Below are 22,287 nucleotides of genomic sequence, written 5' to 3' on the forward strand. Positions count from 1 at the left end.
CTAAAGCTCTGCCAACTATTTCCTTTGCCTCTAATATACTCTGGATTGCAACAAGTCTACCAAGAGACCAACAGGAGTTTCATAATTTTTTTTGGGTCTTTTTGCCTTTTCTTGGGCCACTCCCGTGGCATATGGAGGTTCTCAGGCTAGGGGTCTAATTGGAGCTGTAGCCACCAGCTACACAGCCACAGCAACGCGGGATCTGAGCCGTGTCTGCGACCTACACCACAGCTCCTTAACCCACTAAGCAAGGCCAGGGATCAAACCCACAACCTCACGGTTCCTAGTTGGATTCGTTAACCACTGAGCCACAACAGGAACTCCATCATAATTATTTTTGATACATATCTTAGAGCTCATATGGACACACACTGCTTGATTTGTCCTATATCCTTGAAGTTATTCTGTCTTCAAAACAATGGCTCTTTATTTTGGGACATGGAATGTGAGCCTTTTCCATCTTAACCATTCATTCTGTTATAGAGAATGAGACTTAAGACCTAGATTAAGAAGCATGTGGTTACCCCTGCACCTCGACAAAGGCTGTTTATATGATTAATAATTACCCTGTTCTTATATAAGTACCTTTCTTCCAAGTAGCTTAAAGCCTTCTGGTACACAGTGCTTCTTTGATGCATAGCAACAGAATGAGCAAGCAAGAAAATAAATTCTGCCAGTGAGGGAGAGGTTGCAAAGGGAATGAACAATCAAACCAAAAAATGAAACTAAGTTTACAGCTTTAAGTGAAATTAGTCTGTGATGTAAAAATTCTTCCTACTCCCTCATTCTAAAGAAGACTAACACTCATTCTACCTTCACCTGAACATTCTGGGACCCTAAGTTTTATGAAATTTGCTGGGCTGGCTGTAACCACTGAATTTTAAAATGCCAAATTTTATGATTGTTATGTAGGTATCCTTTTTCACTGAATTCCTTTCCAAAGAACTAAATTAAAACTCCACACCTGAATGCTAAACTGGCCCCTTCCCAACTCCTCAAACCTTACCTCAGAAATTGCTTTTGTAATCTAGTTCCTTTACTATGCTAATTCATAAAGATTTCAAAATGATTCCATTTTAATTGTCACACAAATTATACTTACATCACAAAAAATGCATGGCAAGGAAAAACTATTTCAGTTTACTTACAAATGTAAAATTTATCTTAGTGGGAACATATGACCTGCTTCACAGTTTAAAAATGGAAGACATAACCTAAGTATTGTTTATTCTTATTTTTGGAACACATGATGACAAGGGATGGTAAGTGGGAAAAAAGTTGATGCATAGAAAAGCAAGCAGCTACTTCTTTTTCACAAATAACTGATTTTACTAATAAGCACTGGTACAGAAAACCATGTTTTTTTTGTTGTTGTTGTTGTCTTTTTGCCTTTTCTAGGGCCGCTCCCTCGGCATATGGAGGTTCCCAGGCTAGGGGTCTATGCCACAGCAACACCAGACCCAAGCTGCATCTGTGACTTCCACTACAACATTTTGCTGGATCCTTGACTTACTGAGCAAGGCCAGGATCAAACCTGTGTCTTCATGTATACTAGTCAGGTTCTTAACCCACTGAGCCACAATGAAACTCCCACTACAACTTTCTTCCAGCAATAGTTTTATTATTTATTTATTTATTTTTGTCTTTTTGCCTTTTCTAGGGCCACACCCGTGGCACATGGAGGTTCTCAGGCTAGAGGTGGAATTGGAGCTGTAGCTGCCAGCCTATGCCAGAGCCACAGCAACGCGGGATCCGAGCTGTGTCTGTGACCTACACCTCAGGTCACGGCAATACCAGATCCTTAACCCACTGAGCGAGGCCAGGGATCAAACCTGCAACCTCATGGTTCCTAGTCAGATTCATTAACCACCGAGCCACGATGGGAACTCCTTACGGCAGTAGTTTTAGAGGGCCAGCTACCATTCAGCTTAACACTAATGTCTTGGTCATATGAGGGTGGCATATACGTATTATAATAATATAATTTTTGCTGATTGCCAAATGTTCATACACGTTCCAAAAGCCACTAAAAATGCACTTTGCATGGGCATAAGGAATTTAAGATGTACAAATATGAACAAAAATGCTAACATGAAATTTGAAGTATTTCAACAAGTTTTTTGGGGCCTAAAATTTTAATAAGGAAATCAGGAATCGAGATATATTTTCTGACACAGCAGCAAAGCGACAAGTTCTAGCCTTTGCCGTATAGGTATAAACCATAGGTTGCCTGTGCTTCACACATTCCCAGCACAAAAAAATTGTCAGGACTCTCAAGTATTTATCAATAGCAATGGTTATCATTTAGCTTGTCATCTAAGGCTGTCAGACAGTAAGCTATACATATGTAGATAATTAAGTAATTTACAGAGAGGAAATGAAGTCAATCAAGATCAAGTAGAGCATAACAGGTGAGCATAAATGAGAAAGAGAAGGCCTCACACTAAATCTCATAACTGCTCTCTCATTTGCAGCCAGAAAGGAAAAAATGTGATAAAAAATAAAATAGTAGAGTTCCCATTGTGGCACTCCAGCTTAAGGACCCGATGTTGTCTCTGTTGATGATGTGGGTTTGATCCCTGGCATGGCTTAGTGAGTTAAGGATCCAGCATTGCCATAAGCTGCAGCTCCAATTCCCTGGCCCCGGAATTTCCATATGGCACAGGTGCGGCAGTAGAAAAGAAAAAACAAAAACTTTCTAACCCTAACCCCATCTAAAATTGAGATAAATATTAGGAATGATATCTATAACTTAGTTCATGACAGACTCTTCACTAATTGTTCAATTTCCACTGTGGAGTTAGTAGGATCTGGGTCTACCGTAATACTTAAGCCTATCATTTCCCTTTTTATTTCCTCAAAATAAGAGGAAAAAGAAAAATAAATGATTTAAGCTTCACTGGCAAAGGACTCTAGATAAAAAACAATGAAATGATATGGTTCCAATCCACTGTCTTTGCCAGCCTTATCTTTCAGTGTCCTTTAGGCAACCTAGTCAAATGGATTTCTTATATTTAAAGCATATTTTCTCTATTCCTGTTCTATGCCATTGCACATAAAGCCATGCTGGCTGCAAATACATTCTGTTTCACTGCCTCTAACCCCAACCACTATTGAAATTCACAAATATTTTTGCCTTTCAGTTCAAAAATTCAGTTTCCTCTGCCAAGCACATTACCCGGAAATCGAGTTGCTGGCTGAATGCTTTGAGTACATAGCCACATGGCTTAATCCCAAATTAGATTATAAATTAACAGAGTAGAGACTAGCCCCACTTTGCACAGTAACAGGTACAAATATTTAAGTGAAGAAAACTGGATGGCAGAAACCAGAATTGAGGGCTAACAACACAGGAAAAATAGGTGTTAAATGGGGGGGAAGAAAACAAAACCAGAAAACCCTCAAAGTTTTGTAGCATAATGGTATATAGTCAGCCAAAGCCTTTTGCATGATATATATTTATCAGTGACTTGCTATTACCATAAATACACGCTATGGCAAAATTTTCAGACACTTGGCATCAAAGCACATTACCTATTATTTGTGCAACAAAACTGAATGCCTGTTATATGCCAGACACTTTGCACTTTAGCTACAAAGATGAATGAGACACTACCTACCAATATCTCATAAACTAAGAGAAAAGAGGAACATGAACCTGACAGTGATAACAGAATTACCAAAGGGAATGTCTCATTTTCTCTAGATAAAAGCAGATATTTAAACTTGGGTGATTTTTTTTCCTTTTTATGGCTGCACCTACAGCATATGGAAGTTCCCAGGCTAGGGGTTGAATCTGAGCTGCAGGCCTATGCCACAGCAACACCAGATCCAAGTTGCATCTGTGATCTATGCCACAGCTTGCTGCAATGCCGGGTCTTTAACCCACTGAGCAAGGCCAGGGATTGAACCTCCATCCTCAAGAAAACTAGTTGGGTTTGTTGCCACTGAGCGACAACGGAAACTCCTAAATTAAGGTTATATTAACCTCAAGTGGTACCCATGAGGCTCACAAGCCAGATGCAGGACCCTTCATGTCACAGGGTGTATTTGAGCTTGATGCTCCTATCTTGTGAACTAAGTGAGTTTTTTAAGCAAAAAAGATTTAGAAATATGTCTGGGAGTTCCCATTGTGGCTCAGCAGTAGTAGCAAACCCAACTAGTGTCCATGAGGCTGAGTTTTCAATCCCTGACCTCAATCAGTGGGTTAAGGATCTGCCATAAGCTGCGGTGTAGGTCACAGGTGCAGCTTGGATTCCTCGTTGCTGTGGCTGTGGTGTAACTGCAGCTCCAACTGGACCCCTAGCCTCGGACCTCCAATATGCTGCAGGTGCGGCCCTAAAGACCAAAAAAAAAAAAAAGGAAAGAAAAAGATGCCTGATTATTCAGATTAAGCTAGAAGAGTAGAATCATTAACTAAAAAAGGAAACAAAAGGTGAAAGAGAAAAGCTACATTTTGAATTTCAGGCAAAAGAGAAAAGCTACATTTTGAATTTGTTTAGCTTGAAATACCTTTGGGACATGAAAGATACTTAATTTCAGTTGAGTTGAGAGATTATAAATTATGAGGTCATCAATAAGTAAAAGTGTGGGGATTAACTGGTGAAAAGGTCGCTGGGGATATAACACTAGGAAATAATAATTAAGAAGCAAAAGAAAGCAACCAGTGAAAACATGAAGGACAAGAGTAGCAACTAATAAAGCATAGAAACCAGGAGTTTTAAGGGGGTATTTTCTAAGTAATCAAATGCTATAGGTTATGTAAGACCACCCACATCTGGAGCACACAAAAGCACAGACGTTTCACAAAATGTTATAAACGTAAATAATTGCAGATAGTCTTTTTCTTATTCCCCAAGATTAAAACTTAAAAAGGCTGAGTCTGGAGATAAGGGAACTAGTTAATTTTACACAGTGAAAGTCAAAAGCTGGTACAAGTGAACCCTTGACTTCTGCTGTTAATGGGTAGAGTTATCTCTTTTTAGCCATTCAATTTTTTAAAGGATTGTTATAAACTACTGAATAGTTTATCAACCTAACCGAAAAGGTGAGGGATAGGAATTATGTTCCATGTTTCTTAAATATAGTAGAAATGCAAATTATTTGATTGAAATTAGAGCTGGAATTCCAATCTATCCCAGGAACAAAGCAACTGAAAGGGGAAAAGCAGAATATGTTTTTACATCTGAGACACCACTATCAGTGTACTTTGGGTGGGGTACCTTTAAAAATAAATACTTCTGAGGATAAAAAAATATTAAAGTGACACTGAAAAAAATTAAAGTGATATAATCTCTAGGATAAATTTCTATATAATTTAACTTGATTTAAGCTTCAGTTGGTAAGATACCATTTACCCTAGGTCCATAACTGATTTATCAGGACCAGCACCATATAAAAGATAGTTGTTCATTGATTCTATACCTCAAAAAGACAATGTTGACCATATCCTTTTCTGTTCTGTAGTGCACACATAATAAAGGAGCAAACAACCCCCTCACCCAGTTTTCTCTTGTAAGAAATACAAATGCTAGATAAGCACTTAGGTATGCAGAGTTTATAGCAATCATAAGCATTGAAGAAAAAATGGCATAAGATATTTCTTAGATCACTCCAGAAAATGGTGCACTCTGTAAGCTTTTGCCACCTTCCTACTGGTTTCATTTAGGTGGAAGCAGAATACTATCAGTTTTCCTGGTTTCCAGGTGAAATTAACAATGTTTCAAACTTGAACTCAACATAGCCAGCAGGGAAGAGACCATGGACCTGTTCTTTTTGGTTTGTAAAAGTCAGTTAACTTTCAAAATGTTTTTTAGGTACTTAGTAAACTTATTATCTCTCAGGAAAGTCACACATAAATCAAGTATTTTCTTACTTTGAGTTTAGTTTCAGCAAATATGTCAAAAGATTAAAAAAAAAAAAAAGATTTTCAAAAATCCCCCCAAAAACTTAAAGAGCAGATAAAAAGGTCATTAGTGTTTATGCTAAAATCTCAGTTTGATTCATAAATCTTATTGCAAAGCTTTATTTTACACACAATGTTAATAAATCCTATTATTGGAATGCTAACCTTCTAATGCATAAAACATGTTGTTACTAAAGGGTGGCAGAGTGATACATAAATGAAAATAAGAAAAGTGACAAAAACACAAGGGCAAACATATTGGGTATCAGAGTAAAGAGTACTAGCAACTTGATCAACCCCAAACAGATCAAGGTTTTTTTTTTTTTTTGCTTTTTAGAGCATATTGAAGTTCCCAAGCTAGAAGGTTGAATCAGAGCTGCACCTGCTGGCCTCCACCATAGCCACAGCAATGCCAGATCCGAGCCACATCTGCAACTTGCCACAGTTCACAGCAATGCTGGATCCTTAAAGCACTGAGTGGGGCCAGGGATCGAACCCGAGTCCTCATTATACTAGTTGGCTTTGTTACCACTGAGCCACAACACAAACTCTGAGATCAAGGAATTACAAACCCAAATAATCACGGATCTTTATATACTATTTAATTATGTAGGTAAAAAATGTCAGCTAGATTCAAGAAATAGATGTTGAAAAATACTAAGGCCAGTTTTTTTTTTATATTTTTTTTGGGCAGCACTATCTGCCTCCCCACCCCAACCCACACGTGAAAGAGGAGGAAATCTTGCCACTGAGTCTCATTAACCCTTTATCTCTTCTCAAAACTCTATGGTCAAAAAAAGTTTAGTTTTGAAGTCTGAAAGCCAGTATTTTACAGTATGGACCAACACAGTCTATTTGTAAAGTTTTGTTATCAGTCTCTAAAGAAACATGTACATCTCAATGCCTTCCAAGGGTCAAGCACTGGGCTGGGTCATCAATATAAAGAATGGCTCATTTTACTTGGGAGTGGGGATTTGAAAGAGTTACAGAGGGAAGGACTCAAGTTATGCTTCCCAAGAGAGAAGAGGCACTTCATCCAGGTAGTGTGGACAAAGGCATCAAACAGCACAGCATTAGATCATAGGCGTTTTAGTTTACTGGGATGCCTGCTACCTTAGAAAATTACTGCAACCGTCCAAAAAAATGAAAATTTGAACAAAAATAGAGTGAAGAAAGTTGGAGTATGATTATTCATATAAAATGTAGGATGAGAGGCAAAAAAATGTTTAGGGAACAGATGAAGTCCTTAGGAATCAAGTACCAAGCTTAATATTTTTGAGTTTAAAGAAGCCTGTGGCCCATGCAGCTCTGAGATGAAAGGTTGGGCCTTTAATTAGAAAATAATAGGCACAAATGAAACTTCCAGGGAGAATATATAATGCAAGAAGGTAGACAAAGACAAGAACTGCAAGCAGTATTTAAAATGCCACAGGAATATAAAGAAAAATTAGAGCTCAAGAGGTTCATGGATTTCACAATGAGGAATGAGGACACAAACTTATTAAAAATACAAAACAAGGATTTGTTTCCACTAGCTTGAAATATGACCTCTTTTCCTTATTAAGCTACAGTGACACTATAACATTCTGAAAATTACTTTTAAATGACTGACTTAATATTTAGTTCCTCTTTTCTAAACTGGAACAAAATTGCTTTAAATGTAAATTATCCAAGAATTCCTACAGGCAAAATGCCCATTTATATTCAGAGGGGACGAAAATATTTTTGAACTTTTAAAATCATTTGCACTCAATCTTGTTTTATTTCTACCAATTCTACAACGAAGACTAAAGCAAACAGCACAACCTTAACTCCAGATTAAACTCATCTTTTCAGGTCCAACAAACATTTCCTCCTAGCACTAAATGTAGGTTTTCAGTCAAAAATTGTCAGGTTTTAGATGCAAAAGTCTTTGCTGATTAACCCCCAGCTCTCAACACCACCCAAGGAGCAAAGCTCTTTTAAATCTTCTCTGGTTAATAGCTACTAATAGCCAAGTGGGAAGAGTCAAAACAATATTAGTCTTTCTTACTGAATATGTCAAAATAGAACATAAGAACTTTTGAGATGCTGGAGATCTTCACTTTTACAAGGTTCCAAACACTAAAACTCATTTAAAAAAAATGATTTAAAGAGGTAGGTTTAATATTTCATAATGGTTCAGGAATCTTAATGAATAACATTTACCAAAAGTGATCACAATTTCATCTTTTATTTTTAAAAACGATAGTAAGAGGGCAACAACAACAAAAAACGGAACACTAAGTATTGAAAACAGCCTCACAACTACACACAGATAACACTAGCAACTTTTATTCTGTATTACTAATCACGTCTAAATTAAAAAACAAATCCACTGATAAGATTAACATTCTTGTAGGATATACAGAGTAGAAACGGGAAGAAAGTTAAGACGGAAGGAATAGGAAGTATGAAAATGGCCTTCAAAATTCAGATATATACTCCTTGGTTTCTTGTAGCTTTTAGATTATTGAAAAGTGTTCCCGGGTGTTACCTCGCCTTATACGCGTACTTCGAAACTTAGGGAATATCACACTATTTGGATCTGAAATTTAGGTTTTCTCAAAAAACACTCGATACTCCTCCATTCTGTGGCCCAGGAACCAGACTCTCCTTTCTACTCAGTCCAGTGGCCTTTCGGACTCACGGTGGATTTCGACTCCCACATCGGGGACCTGCCATCTTACGTAAGTATACTTCGCAAGGAGAAAGGCAGAGAAGAAAATAGGGCGCCAAACCTTTCCCTCCACCACCAGCCATCACACCCCAGGAGGAGCGTCCCTCCGGGGGCTTTCCCCAGGAGCCACAGCGGCTAAGCAGTATGGGGGAGGGGAAGCGCTCTCAAACAGCCATCTCTTCCTCTTCAGGCCGCCAACGTCGACCGCACCACAGTCTCCTCCGCCCCAGCCCTTTCCCCTCCCCCGCCCCGGCCTGGGTCTGAGCCAAACCCCACAGGAATGCAGCCCGGTCACATGCGCTGCGGCGGCGGTGGACGTGCCTCTCCCCCCGCGCCCCAAGGAGACCCAGCGCCATCTTGCCCTGACGCAGTTACAAAAGTCATGGGAGAATTTGTGTCTCCTCGTCCGCGCCAGCGCCCCAAAGATCCGCAGAGGCCGAGCCGGGGCCCTCACCTCGCGCAAGGACAGGAGAAAACAGGGAAGAGCCTTGAGATTCCCCTCGCCACTGCTTGTGCTCCATACCGGCCGCGGCGACAACGACCACCATCGTCACCTCTCCCTCTGCCTGTGCAACAGCCTCCCCCGAAGGCTCTGGCCCCACCCGCTGCTGCAGCATGAGGTCATCGCGAACCAATCACTAGGCGCACGACAGACACATCAGGCACTGATTGGCTGCGTGGACCGCCTCTGCCTCTCCCCACTCCGCTTACTAGGCGCTCAGGGTCGCTGGGTAGCGAGAAGACAGAAAGCGCCATTTCGGGGAGAGACCCCCGAAAACAAGAACCGGAATCACCGTGTCATTTTAGTTTGGGGAAACCATTTATTCTTTGGCCTCCCCTTTTTCTTCGAGATAACCGTCTCTCTGTCCCTCCCTTATTTAATCACCGCCACATAAAGGAATTCCCGCTCCCCTCCCCGCACACAGTCCCGCCGGCGGGGAAATCCTTCCCCGGGGCCAAAGAAGTAGGAGGCAGCAACGGCAACTGCACCGACGGCAATGGCAGCTTTTTACCCCGATACACCGTGGCAGGGAGGCGGCGCTGACGGTGGCTGTATTTTTCCTGCTGCTTCTCCCCCCGACCTCTTCCGTTTCTTGCTCCTCCATCGAGACGGCGCTGGACTCGCCAGCTCCGCTTTTATCCGGTGCTCGGAGCCTGCGCACTGGAGCTTCCTCAGCCCCTAGTGGGCGTCGAGTGACACCCCAACTGAGTTCATCCAGCGCTGGAGGCTAGACTTGGGAGGGGGAGGGGAAGGCTGGGACAGAGGTGGTTTGGGGAGTGGGAGAGAGCGCATCCTTTTGGGAGGACGAAGGGAGAGGGAAGGGTCTTTCCCAAGGCCTAGGATCAGTATCCTTCCACCCAGTAGTGGCGCGCGCGCGCGAGCTCACCGATATCCAGACTTGAGGGCTACTCAGGGAAAAGGGATAAAGAACCAATCCCACCAAATTCCGAAACTTCCCCAAACCTTCAGTGAATTGTTGAATGCATCTGTTGTGAAACAGACGGAGACTCTGTCCACCTCTCTGCCTCCAGTTGGCCGTCTTCGAGCCTCCCTGGAGAGGCAACGGCGGGCAGCAGCCCACAAGCAAAATGGCGGCAGGCAGCTTCGTCCCCTCCCCCTCTGCCCCTGCGGAGCGGGGCGGGCGGGCCCCGTGCACTTGCCGCCGCCGCGGCCGCCGCCGCCGCCGCCGCCGCGGCCGCCGCCGCCGTCGCCGCCATTTTCCCAGAGCGAGCGGCAGTGACACTGAGCGGGCGCAGGGGGCCGAGTCGGAGACCGTGCCGGAGTCGGGAGCGGCAACAGAGGGGGCATAGACACTCTGAGCAGCCTCGCCGTCGCCTCTGCGTTCCTGCTGACTGCTTCGGTGCCCCCTCCCCTACTCCTCGGTTGCTGGTGAAGAGGCTTCGCGCTGCTGTTTGGGGAGGGGTGTGTGGAGCCGGGTCCTGTGTCCGCAGTGGCTGCTATCGGGGGGTCGCCTGACCGCGGAGGTGTGGAGAGACTCCTTGGGGGTCGAGCACATAACGGGGTTCGGGTGTCTGGTGTGTGAACATCGCAGGTCAGTGCCTGTCGTCTCCTTGGGAGTTCATGGGGCTTGCGGGATGGAGAGACGTGTGTTTCCAGGGGGAGGGGGCTTTCTCATCTTTATCCTTCCGGGGGGGCGGGGGGGAATCGACGTTGGCTCTCAGGTGTCTTGGCGGGGGCAAGACGTTGCTCGTTTGAATCGAATTTATTCTTTTTCCTCCCTGTCCCTAGAAAGGGAGCATTATGGCGGGTTTTAGGGTTGGGGAAGGGGGAAACTGGCAGTTAAACCCCCTAGAGAGTGGGAGTTAGGGAGGGGGCGCACTCCTCGCCGGCAGCGGGTTAGGGCCGCTTGGGTGAGGAGGGAGGCTTCTGACTGTTAGTGGGGTTTGTGCTCGAAGAGGTCCCAGGAGCTGCCAGCTCTCCCTTTCCTCTGCCGCATCTTGTTCAGGTGCTGGGAACCCGTATAGGCCCCATTTTCTTCTGCTACTTCCATTCTTGCCGGGCAGTCTGTGGCTTAATTTTCTCATAAATGCAAAGGGGGTGGAAAGAACGCCCTGGGTCTCTCCCTTTGTGGGAGAACGAGACCGCTCCTCATCTTCCCCGGGAGAGGGTAAACCCGCCCCTGAGGTGGTCACCCCAGTACCCAGCCTTCTCAGTCTCCTCCCCCACTCCTCTTGCATTATCGCCGTCCTTTACTGTACCGGAGGCTTAGAAGCCACAATATGGCACATTTCAGGAAAGCTGATTTTGACCAAGGGATTGGCACAAACACTGTGGCAGCAGGCACAGAAGAGAAACAAACGGTTCACTGTGCTAAACGGGGGAGGGGGAGAGAGAAAACAATCCGGAGGGCTCTCTTCCACCGGCCTCCGTTCGGTAGAGATCCGTTCTTGCCAGACTCTGTCTCAAGAACGATACAGTTTAAAGTCGAAGGGAAATCGCTGGAGTTAGCTTTAGAGTAAACCCCGTTTTGCCCATTTCCCCCCCTTTTTAGAGATGTGAATAGCGTAAGGTATTTGGAGTTCTGGAGACCTTGGAGAGAATTAAGTGAGGTGCATTCAACTCTGGACTGGAGACATCAGTACCTAATTGGCAGACAGTCCGTTTTTTCCTTGAATCTCAGAGATGGGCAGTAAAAAGTGAAATTTCCCTCTTTTGTCCTTTACAGATTCTAAAAATGGCGGCCCCAGGCTGATGTTGTGGTAATCTAATCAGCTCGGGTCCTCCACACCCCATGCAGTGCGTTTGTCTGCAGCATATTACAGGCTTATTATGTTTACATGAAAAGACTGGTTTTTGTTTTTTTTTTTCTTCCCCAATCCGTTTACACAAGTGTGTTGATTTTACTGCAAATTACAATGCTGTGTTTTAGTTGATTAATTTTATGGGTTTTTCCTGAGAGGCAAATGAAATGACACCACTTTTGAAAAAAATAAAAACACTCAGGTAGCCTTAGAAATTTCAGTAATGAGGCTGGGTGTTCTTGAATATTTTTAAAAAAATTATTTGGGGACAAAAAACAGTTTCTGTTTGGTTTAGCCCAAGCGTCTATTATTCAGTAACAAAGTAAATTAAAATATTTAGCAAGTGTAAAGTATTACACTATTTTGTATGATTAAACGTTTTAATCTGGAGTGGAACGTTTCCCATCCAACTCTTGACCAGTTTTTTGAATTTTGGTTTTTGTACTCTTTGAGTTTAATTTTTAGGGAGCTGTACAAACAAGCCTAAACCTGTTACTTCACTGGGTGTGGAGATACTTGTTCTCACTATTATATTTTGCATCCATTTTTCCCATATATTAAAGCATTCCTTAGGAATTCCTTAGATTAATTAATTGTGAATTTGATAAAGTGGAGTTCCATGCTTTGTTGCCCTTTGAAATTGTCTTCTAGCATGCTGTCAGAATTCTGTAAGTAAAAAAGTGAGGCTGTAGTTCTTAATTTTTTTTCCTTCCCAAACATGCCCATTTATCCCACCTGTTATGGGATGTGGGATTTAGTCTGTTTTAGTAGACTTTAAATTAAAACCATATCAATAATAGGGTCTTGAATCCATTTTGTGCTTATATCAGAATCTTACAGATTGGGGCAGAAAATTAAATGGTGTCATTTAACTTTATTTTAAAAAGTGTGAATGATTAGAATTCATCTCTGTGGTGGGAGGTCAGTCTTTCTGACCTGAACTAAGCAGTGAGATATGAGTGGGCCATTAATGGCAGTTAATGACTATTCTGATTGTGTACCAACTGTAAAACAAGTGCCTTTCAATCCAATAGTACTTAAAAAGGTTGGAGAGGGTACACCCTTTCATGATTCTCTTATTCCACTGTAAATTCTGTTCTAAAATATTTACAGTGGAATAAAAGAATCATGAAGTTCATATATGAGTTAAATTAACTAAAAATTTCTAATTTACAAAATAATTGTAGAAATTACTGGCTTAGGAAGTTTCATCATGTAAGACTGAGTACATAACCTTACTTAGAATCTTTGAAATTATTAAGTTGAAATGTTGGTGGGTAGGGGGAGAGTTTGGGTAGGGATTTGGGGTCCATACTCATTTTTATCATCCTCTGAGTGAGCATGTAATCCAGATCCTTAACTGCTGATGTAAAGGTGGTACATTTGTTTTATAGACTAAGTGGTTAAGATCTGTGTTTCAAAAGGTTGGAACTTTAAACTTACGACCTAATGTAGAAAATCATGATACTCTTAGGAAAATTTAGTGTATTGTAGTCATACTTAGAGTCATACAGTCAGCACTGTCTGTACCCATGTTTGTGTTGATAGTGACCTTGATCAAGTCTAGACACATAAGGCATTTGGATTTATTTGGCTCAGACACATAGTATCAAGCTAGAAATTATAAGAGAAGCTGCTTTCACTCCTAGGAGCTTTCTTCATACTGGCCTGGTTCATTGCTTTGAGGTTTGTTTCTTTTTGTTTGTTTTGATGTTTTGGTTCCTATGAGACTGGCTTTTTATTTATTTTTTGGATATTGTACTGTGTAATTAACATTGCTATAAATACTCAGTTTTTATTCATCTATACTCCAATTGACTATGTTTTGGATTGTCACGGCAAATTTATTAAACGGTGAGGCATAATTTTTGTTCCCAGAGAGTTTTGAAACATTTGGCCCCTTGGGGCAAAACTAGTCAAATAGTCTTTGCTCTTAGGATAGCTGAGTTTGAGAGATTAGTTGTTTATCTGTTTAAGTGGATTTGTAGAAAATCGTAATGTAATTGGAGAGCAAATTTTACTTTCAGAGACCACATTTTGATCATGCTTCCCTTTTGTTGTCAGTATAAGTTAGAGGATCCCTTTGATCTCAGTTTAGGTTTAGAACCTTTTCTTTACAGGGCCTCTCGTTTCTCTTCAACTCCAGGCCTCTGATAACTAGGTCTTCTTCAATTTTGGCTTGTCTGTTTTCCTCACAGCTTTGAGCCAGAGAATTTTTACCATATATACCACAGTAAACTCTGGGATTTTTTTGAACTTAAAAATGAAGTGAGGTGATAAGCCAATTAATAAGTTAGGAGAAACTCTTTCCCTCAGTACATACTTTAGTGGTCTTACTGAAATTATAATTTCATAAATTGGTTTCTTATTTCTAAAAATAATGCATCCATTTTATGCATAAAGTTCTCGAAGAAACTTTTGGTTTTAGTTTTTTAAAGTGTATTATGTAAATCCCTACAGTTCTGCTTTTCTGAAAGTTACTTTGGGGACTTAGGATGCGCCATTACCATTGTGTGTTTAAAGTAGTGAATGAGGAGTTCCTGTCATGGCACAGCAGAAACGAATCCAACTAGGAACCCTGAGGTTTCAGGTTTGATCCCTGGCCTCCGTCAGTGGATTAAGGATCTGGCGTTGCTGTGAGCTGTGGTGTAGGCCAATAGCTGTAGCTCCGATTAGACCTATGGCCTGGGAAACTCCATGTGCCTTAGGTACAGACCTAAAAGAAAAAAATAAATAAGTGGTGAATGAAACCAACAGGACTTTGAAGGGCTATCAAAAACTGCTTAAGGAACAATGGTCTGAAATTTTCTTGAGATACTATGTTTATTTTCTTACAATATTTTAATAATGTATAATAACTTCTATCTCCAGAGGATTCATTCTTAGCAAATAGTAGGTGCTCAGTTACTTGTTGAATTTAAAGCTTTTGTTTAAGCAAACACATTTGCATCTCAAATATTAAGGGTGATCAGAGACTTTCCTTGTAATGTGTTAGAATAAATATTAAATACTTGAATTCAGTGAGACTTTTTGATGGTGAATATATAATTATTTTTACTTTCTGGTAGAATTATCTTTGTTTGTTGACTGGCAAAATAACAAGACAGGTATTAGTTGAGATATTGCTGTGTAAATGTTACCCAGTTTGTAGGCTGAATTTAAAACTGGAGTGGCTCACTGGCTCTTTTTTACTGTCTTTTTTGTAATGTACAAGTGTTGTAGGAGCCTCATTTCTTTCTTGATATTGAAAGAATAATATTTTTATATTACTTAAAAACTTATTTTATATGAAAGAGCAATATATGTAGTTGAAAATTGTTTTTAGTGTACTGATTTTGAAGTAGACAATATTTAATTGTAATGATCTTGCCATTGTGGTTTAACGAGTGTTTTATAAAGAGGTAAGTGTTAACCAAAAGAAATTAGTTTTGGTTATTGTGAGCATTTATCCTGAGTGCCGCATTAAAAATCAAATGATAGCGACCCTGGCTAAGTTAATTAGATCTTCTTTGTGTTCTTAAATGTTCTTAAGGAAGGGAAGTTATTACTAACTATTGATAATTAGGATTCTTTTTACTTAAATCAAGAAAATAGTTGTTCTTATGTATCACTTGATATATCTTTTCGATTGATGTGAAATTAGTTCTTTTTTTCCCTGTGGACAGCTCATAAATCATGTTTTATTTTAAACTGTATAGTGGAGCCATATTTGTAAGGTGAATTTTACAGCTTTATCAAAAATCCGATTTGGTTATATTTACCAGAGATTTTTGGGACGTTAGACATTTTCAATGCAACTGGTCAATCACAGAATCCTTTTTTGATGTTTTGCATTAAGATGCCATCAAAACAGCCTTTTAATGACCAAATAATTGGTATATAATTTAATGAGTAAATAATCAATGACTTACACAACATTTTTAATTAATTTTTTTTTTTTTTGTTTTGTTTTGTCTTTTTGCTTTTTAGGGCCGCACATGTGGCTTATGGCGGTTCCCAGGCTATGGGTCTAATCAGAGCTGTAGCTGCCAGCTTGCACCACAGCCACAGCAAAGCCAGATCCGAGCCGCATCTGCCGCTTACACCACAGCTCATGGCAATGCTGGATCCTTAACCCACTGAGCGAGGCCAGGGATCGAACCCGTAACCTCATGGTTCGTAGTCGGATTCGTTTCTACTGTGCCACGATGGGAACTCCCAATTTTCTCTTGCATTTTAAAACTATCTCAAATGTGAAATTTAATTTTAAGGAAGGACCTATATGCAGTTCACCATGAGAAACAAAATGATAATGTGCAGCTTTATTTTTATACAGTTGGAGAAGAGATAATTTTCTAGCAACTCTTAGAAGATTGCTCAATTTAGAGTTATTCCAAGGAGTAAGTGTTCTTGATCCTGAAGTTTATTACTGAGAAAGATAATATTGAGTAATCACACCTGTGTTCTAGCCAGCATGGGAGCAGCATTTAAGGCCTGAGCCTATGGTAGAAGCTAAGTAATGTAACAGTAGGATTGAGTTAGTTTTAGTTTGGAGTATTTATAATTTCAAATTTACATAATTATGTTACCTAACATTTTATCTGATGCCAGAAAAAAAATTTTTTTAATTTTTATCTATGGTGACTTTCGTTTTCTAAGGGTATTTAAATCATTGTTTATTTACTTATTTGGCTACACCCACAGTATGCAGAAGTTCCCCAGCCAGGGATTGAACCTGAGTCACAGCAGTGACAATGCTGAGTCTTTAACCACTGGGCCACCAGGGAACTCCTGAAACATAATTTGTATTTAAAGACTTGAACAGAATTTACCCTGATAAATTAATTTGAACTAAGTAAATTTAAACTTTAGAGTTAAGTAAGTTTAAAGATTAAATATGTTTTCCATTTTTTCTCACTGTTTGAGAATTAGGTAAAGCCAGTGTTGGTTTTTGGCAAAAGTGAGGAATGTGGTGAAAATAATTAACCATTATCACTTAGGATGTTGGTGAAAGCACAGATTTATTTTATTTTTTTTAAATTTCGTCTATCAGGAAACTACATTTGAGAAAGATACACTCTTCTATTTTTTCTTATTTCGTAGAATGATAAGTCATAGTTTCTACTTCTGATTTTATAGAGACCTCTTGAATTCCTCTTATTTTTGTACCTCACTTAAAGAGATACATTTCAGGAATTTGAAAGCCCATTTCCTCTTTAATCATGTGGCAAAGATGGAAAGATTCTTGATGTTACCAATTTAGATGGTTAGAACTGGTGTTTTAGTAGTCATAAAGTGATGGGAGTCTGAGGTTGGTCTAATACATAGTAACTCTTCTTGAGGAAGTAAGATTTTAGAATTATTTGCTTTTCTCTTTAAATGAAACTGCATAATTGGTTGAATTGACACAGCCTTATTACATCTTAGCATTAAGCCCCAACCTAAACACTATTTTTGAAGCACAGACAAAAGATTAATATTAGTAGCTACTGTTGCCCTTGCACTATTTATTTCTCTTTCACAAAAGCCTACTGTTTTAGGATTTGTTTGGATGCAAGGAGGGAACAGAAATCAGCTCCAGCTAGCTAAAGTAAGGCTGTAAGGCTATAAGGCTGTAGGGAAATCTCACAGAACTTATTTGAAGAAAGTACAGTTGGGTCTCACAGGAATTGGCAAGGTGTCAGAGAGCCACTATTCTCCATCTTGATCCCTTTAATTAGTGGTGACTGGTTAAGGAGATGATAGAGCAGTGAATATTTATGGTGTTTGTTTGGGGGTTGGGGGGAAGTTTCTTGGATGGAGAGCAATAGAAAAACACCTCTAATTCATCTGAACATAGTTGCCTTTTTCCCAGAGATATTTCTACCTGAGAGGGCCTCTAAAAAATGAAATAATTATTTAACTGATGATTCTATTTTTAAATTTAAAAATGTAAATATATATGTGTGTGTATTATGTTGAGGAATGCGGGAAAAAAAATTTTTTTTGAAAGAATTTCAAATTTACAAGCAAATGAATAGTCCCAAACTTCCCTCATATCCTTCACCTAGATCTCCTGATTTTTAACATTTTGTCACATTTGCTTTTCTCTTCTGTCTGTACTTGTTGAGAAATTTTTCTCAGAATCATTTGAGAGTATAAAGCATATACATCATGTCCTCTTTGAGTCCTTAATACTTAATTATGCATGTCCTAAGAGCAAGCATCTTTTCTTAGATAACCAGAGTGGTTAAATTCAAGAAATGTAACACTGATGTAATACTTTTATCTATATTATTGTCTATATTCCATTTTCATTATTGTCCCAGTTATGCCCTTTATTAGCATTTTTTTCCGGCCAAGTAGCCAATCCAGGATCCTTCAGTCTGGAAGAGAGTTCCTCAGTCTTTCTTTTGTCATGACGTTGACAGAGTTGTTATTTATACAGTGCCCTTCAATTTGGGTTTGTCTAAGTTTTCTTCATAATTAAATTCAGATTTTGGAGCTCCCATTGTGGCTCAGCAGTTACAAACCCAACTAGTATCCATGAGGATGTGGGCTCAATCCCTGGCCTCGCTCAGTGGGTTAAGGATCCTGAGTTGCTGTGGCTGTAGTGTAGGCTGGCAGCTACAGCTCCAATTCAACCCATAGCCTGGGAACTTACACATACTCTGGCCCTTAAAAAAAAAAAATCAGATTTTTCTTTTCTGACTGGAATACTAGATAAGTAATATGTATGTCTCTATCATCTGGAGGCAGCTGATGTTTGCCCATTACTAGTATGTTCACTTTGCTTGGTTAAGGTATTGAGTAGTTTCTCCATTGTATAGTTACTGTTTCTCATGTTGCTATTATTAAGTAATTTGGGGAAGATAGTTTCAGATTGTATAAATATTCCTTGTCAGACTTTCCTCTGCTAGATGTAGTGTCTATTGATTCTTGCTTAAGTTTTTACTGTGATTGCACATTTACCCAAGTTTTTAGGAGGGTTTGTTAATGGATTATTGGGATTGTGTGAAGTTTCTTTCCTCTTCTGGTTTTTCTGAAATGCATACAGTTTGTGTTTTCAATAACAGTACATGAAATTTTAAGGAGGAGGAGAAGTGTATATAATTAAGATAATGTCAGATGCTATTTCTGCACAGTTTTTCACTCAAATGGGATTTAACGTAGTTGCTTGAGTCTGCTCTAATTTGAAATTCAGCACCCAGAAATTAAGTAGATTATTATTTTTTTTCCTCCTTTTTTGTCCTCCCCATGGCATATGGAATTCCTTGGGCAGGGATCAAATCTGTGCTGCAGTCACGACCTAAGCCACAGCTTCGGCAACTTCAGATCCTTAACTCGCTGTGCCGGGCTGGGGGTCCAACCTGTGACCTTGGGCTCCCAAGACGCCACTGATCCTGTGGTCCCACAGTGGGAATTCCTTCCAGTTCCTCGTTTAGTTTTTAGAATTATTGCTAAATAAGCCTTGTATTACAGTTGCTTAGGTTTATGATTTGCTACCAATGCTAGCAGTTTGATTTCTAAAACAAGGCTGAAGATACGTATTTTAATTATGGTGCAATTTCCCTTCTCTACTAAAAGGGAAGAACTTCAAGTAATTTTTTTGAAGTAAAGTGTTTTTTTCTGAAATCATTGAGACAAGTTCTTTTTTAACATATATTCAAGTCAGTACTTTTTAAAAAGGGGTTGGTGAGATGGTAATACAACAGAGCATCAAACATCTATAACTCTTAGGACAAAGTAGCATATGATTTGGGTTTTTTGTTTGTTTTGTTGTTATTGTTATTACTGGGTTTTTTGGGGTTGCGCTTGTGGCATGTGGAAGTTCCAGGCCAAGGATTGAACATGCACCACAGCAGTAACCTGAGCCTTAGCAATGACAACACCAGATCCCTAACTTGCTGAGCCTCTAGTGAACTCTTGGATTTTTGGTACCTTTTAATTAAAGAAATACATGCTTATTGTAGAAAAGTTCAAAAGGATAAGAAATCATGCTGACTTTTCTCTTGAGAAGCCAGGCTTTTGGAATCTCTGAAAGAGGGAGTACTGGTCCTTATGTAATATCATATGACATACTCTATGTTTAATGTTTCTATACATCCTATTTCAGGATGATCTTTTGGTTCCCAGAAGAGTCTTGAATTGGAATTATAGCAATACCAATCTGGATCAAGTTGTGATGAGTCTTTTTTTTTTTTTTTTTTGGTCACACTTGTGGCATGGGGAAGTTCCTGGGCTAGGGATCCAACCCAAGCCACAGTAGTGACAATGCCAAATCCTTAGCTGCTAGGCTACCAGGGAACTCCCTGTGATGAGTCTTGAATGTCAGGATAAAAGAGGATGACTTTTTTTTTTTTTTTTTTTTATGAGTATAACTTTTATGGGACAGCCACTGGAAAATTTCTTCTGTATAGTTACACTTGGACATGTTTGTTTACCCCCTAAAAATCTTAAGATTATGAAGGTAATATGTGCTTTTTAAAAGAACTCAGGAGTTCCCTTTGTGACTCAGTGGTCAACGAACCTAACTGGTATCCATGAGGATTCAGGTTCAGTCACTGGCCTCTCTCAGTGGATTAAGGATCTGGCATTGCCTTGAGCCGTGGTGTAGGTCACAGATGCAGCTAGGTTCTGGCATTGCTGTGACTGTAGCGTAGGCACAACCCTTACCTGGGAACTTCCATATGCTGTGGGTGCGGCCCTAAAAAAAAACACCCTCAAACAGTACTTGTTTAAAGGCAGTATTGCAGAGGGCTGAAGAATGGAAACTGCAGAACCACACCACTTTGATTTGACTGCACTTAAACTAGGTTGTACTGCTATGTGACCTTGGGCAAGTTACTTACCTTTTTGTGCCTCAGGTTGTTGATCTGCAAAAGGGACATAATAATCACCCTATCTTACAGAGGACTTTTTTTTTTTTTTTCTGCCTTGAAGTATAGGTGATAATAGAGTTGTTTTGAGATTTCTATATGCTGTTTCTGCTGTAATTGTTTCAGGAAAAAAAGTGAGTCTCTGACCCCCATCCCAAGTTTCTCTCTTATGATGAGGTGATCACCATTTATAGTTTCTATATTTTTCCTGAAGTGTTTTATGTAGATGCTGTAGAAGTTTCTTTAACTTTCATTTAACCAACCGTCAGGATTAATATTCCTTTTTAAAAACTACTAATGCTGGTTGCATGTCGATTGATGTAAACTACTCTGTGCTGTTTCCACCAGTTGATTTGAATGCTCAAAATAGTCATATTTGTTCCCAGATTGGCTAATCCCATTGTATTTGTATTGTGTTTATATTAATTAGATATTATATAAGCCAGTGATAAGTCAGTGTGAAGAGAATTTGTTTAAATGAGAACGAAGTTAAATGCTTGGGAAAACTTGATAAAGAGTAAATTAATTGCTGAAGGAAATTGTTGTCAAGTGAGGTATTGGTAAGACAACTAAAAGATTATGTGGAAAAATAATAAAAATCTAGAAGGAATTCTTCATTCAGATTGCTTCACAAGTGTCTAGGTGATTTCTTACCTTGGAACAATCCAAAGCCAAAACCATACACAGTGCATTATAGATATAGTTCATGTGAGAATGAGAACCCAGAATTCAAATTAGGGGAGCCATTTTCAAAACATATTTTGGCTTGACATCAAAATGTTAATGGATGATTTTAAAGAAAAATAGAGAATTTATAATATATATTTGTCACTCTCAACTTCTAGTCCCTATTTTATATCCAGATTTCTGTTTAATCCAAAAGGGGGTGGATCTTACTGTATTCTGTAACTTTATTTTTTTCATTGAGTATCTTGGACATAAGATAGGTTTGTCTGTGTCTAGATCTAAGAAAGGTCTGTGTCTAAAAATGTTCTATCAGAATCAGACTCTAGTTTGTCCAAGTAGGGCTTATAGGAGCAAACCTAAATGAAGTAACATATTTCTTTTGTCTCTGAAATTTAACAGATATGTTGACACGTTAAAATCCAATAGCCTTTGTTATCTTGTGAGATTTAAATTTAACTCTTCTTAGAGATCTCTGGTGGCTTAGCAGGTTAAGGATCTGGTGTTGCTCCTATGACTCAAGTCACTGCTGTGATGTGGATGCAATACCTGCCAGGAGCTTCCACATGCTACAGGAACAGCCAGATAGTAATAATAAATTGTATTTTTCTTTAGGGTCTTTCTAATGATGATAGTATTATAAACTAGATTCATTTAGTGGCAAATAGTTGAATGCCCTATTTGTGAAAGCATTATGGAAAAGCAGCCATCCTCACCACTGTACCACCAGTGCTGCTTGAAACCATCATGGTAGTAGCTATGCTACTAATTTTATCTTGCTGATTTTTGTACATACCTTCCCTAAGGGGAAGTAGCTGATGATTGTATTGGCTAATATCTCTGGGATCAATCTGTGTGGTTTTTAAATTTTACTCTGTAATTGTTTGGAGTATTGTAAC

At 39.6% G+C, this 22,287-nt stretch overlaps 2 protein-coding genes and 1 non-coding gene across 13 annotated transcripts in view; 1 reads left to right on the top strand and 2 right to left on the bottom strand.

The window, feature by feature from the left end:
• Positions 1-11,303, bottom strand: part of LOC106504991 (translation initiation factor IF-2-like) — a 29,293-nt gene extending 17,990 nt beyond the window's left edge. The window contains exons 1-2 of the mRNA XM_013979822.2: positions 10,998-11,303; positions 10,069-10,692 (exon numbers count right to left, since the gene is read on the bottom strand). Coding sequence (XP_013835276.1) covers positions 10,069-10,692; positions 10,998-11,303 — 930 coding nt within the window. The remainder of the gene's footprint in view (positions 1-10,068; positions 10,693-10,997) is intronic.
• The window catches only part of KMT2E (lysine methyltransferase 2E), a 130,861-nt gene that overhangs the window by 25,202 nt on the left and 83,372 nt on the right, over positions 1-22,287 (top strand). For 5 of the 11 annotated variants that reach the window (XM_021102569.1, XM_021102572.1, XM_021102567.1 and 2 more), the window contains exon 1: positions 10,305-10,657. The exons of 2 other annotated variants lie outside the window; for them this stretch is intronic. The gene's annotated coding sequence lies outside the window, so the exon portion shown is untranslated. Of the gene's footprint in view, positions 1-10,263; positions 10,658-22,287 lie in introns of those variants that run through there. 4 more of the 11 variants (XM_013979823.2, XM_013979824.2, XM_021102566.1 and 1 more) reach the window with 3 other exon arrangements.
• TRNAD-GUC lies at positions 16,561-16,633 on the bottom strand. Its single transcript has one exon. It is a non-coding gene; the product is annotated as a tRNA-Asp (tRNA).

This window comes from Sus scrofa, chromosome 9, assembly GCF_000003025.6.
Source record: "Sus scrofa isolate TJ Tabasco breed Duroc chromosome 9, Sscrofa11.1, whole genome shotgun sequence".
Taxonomy (NCBI): Eukaryota; Metazoa; Chordata; class Mammalia; order Artiodactyla; family Suidae; genus Sus; species Sus scrofa.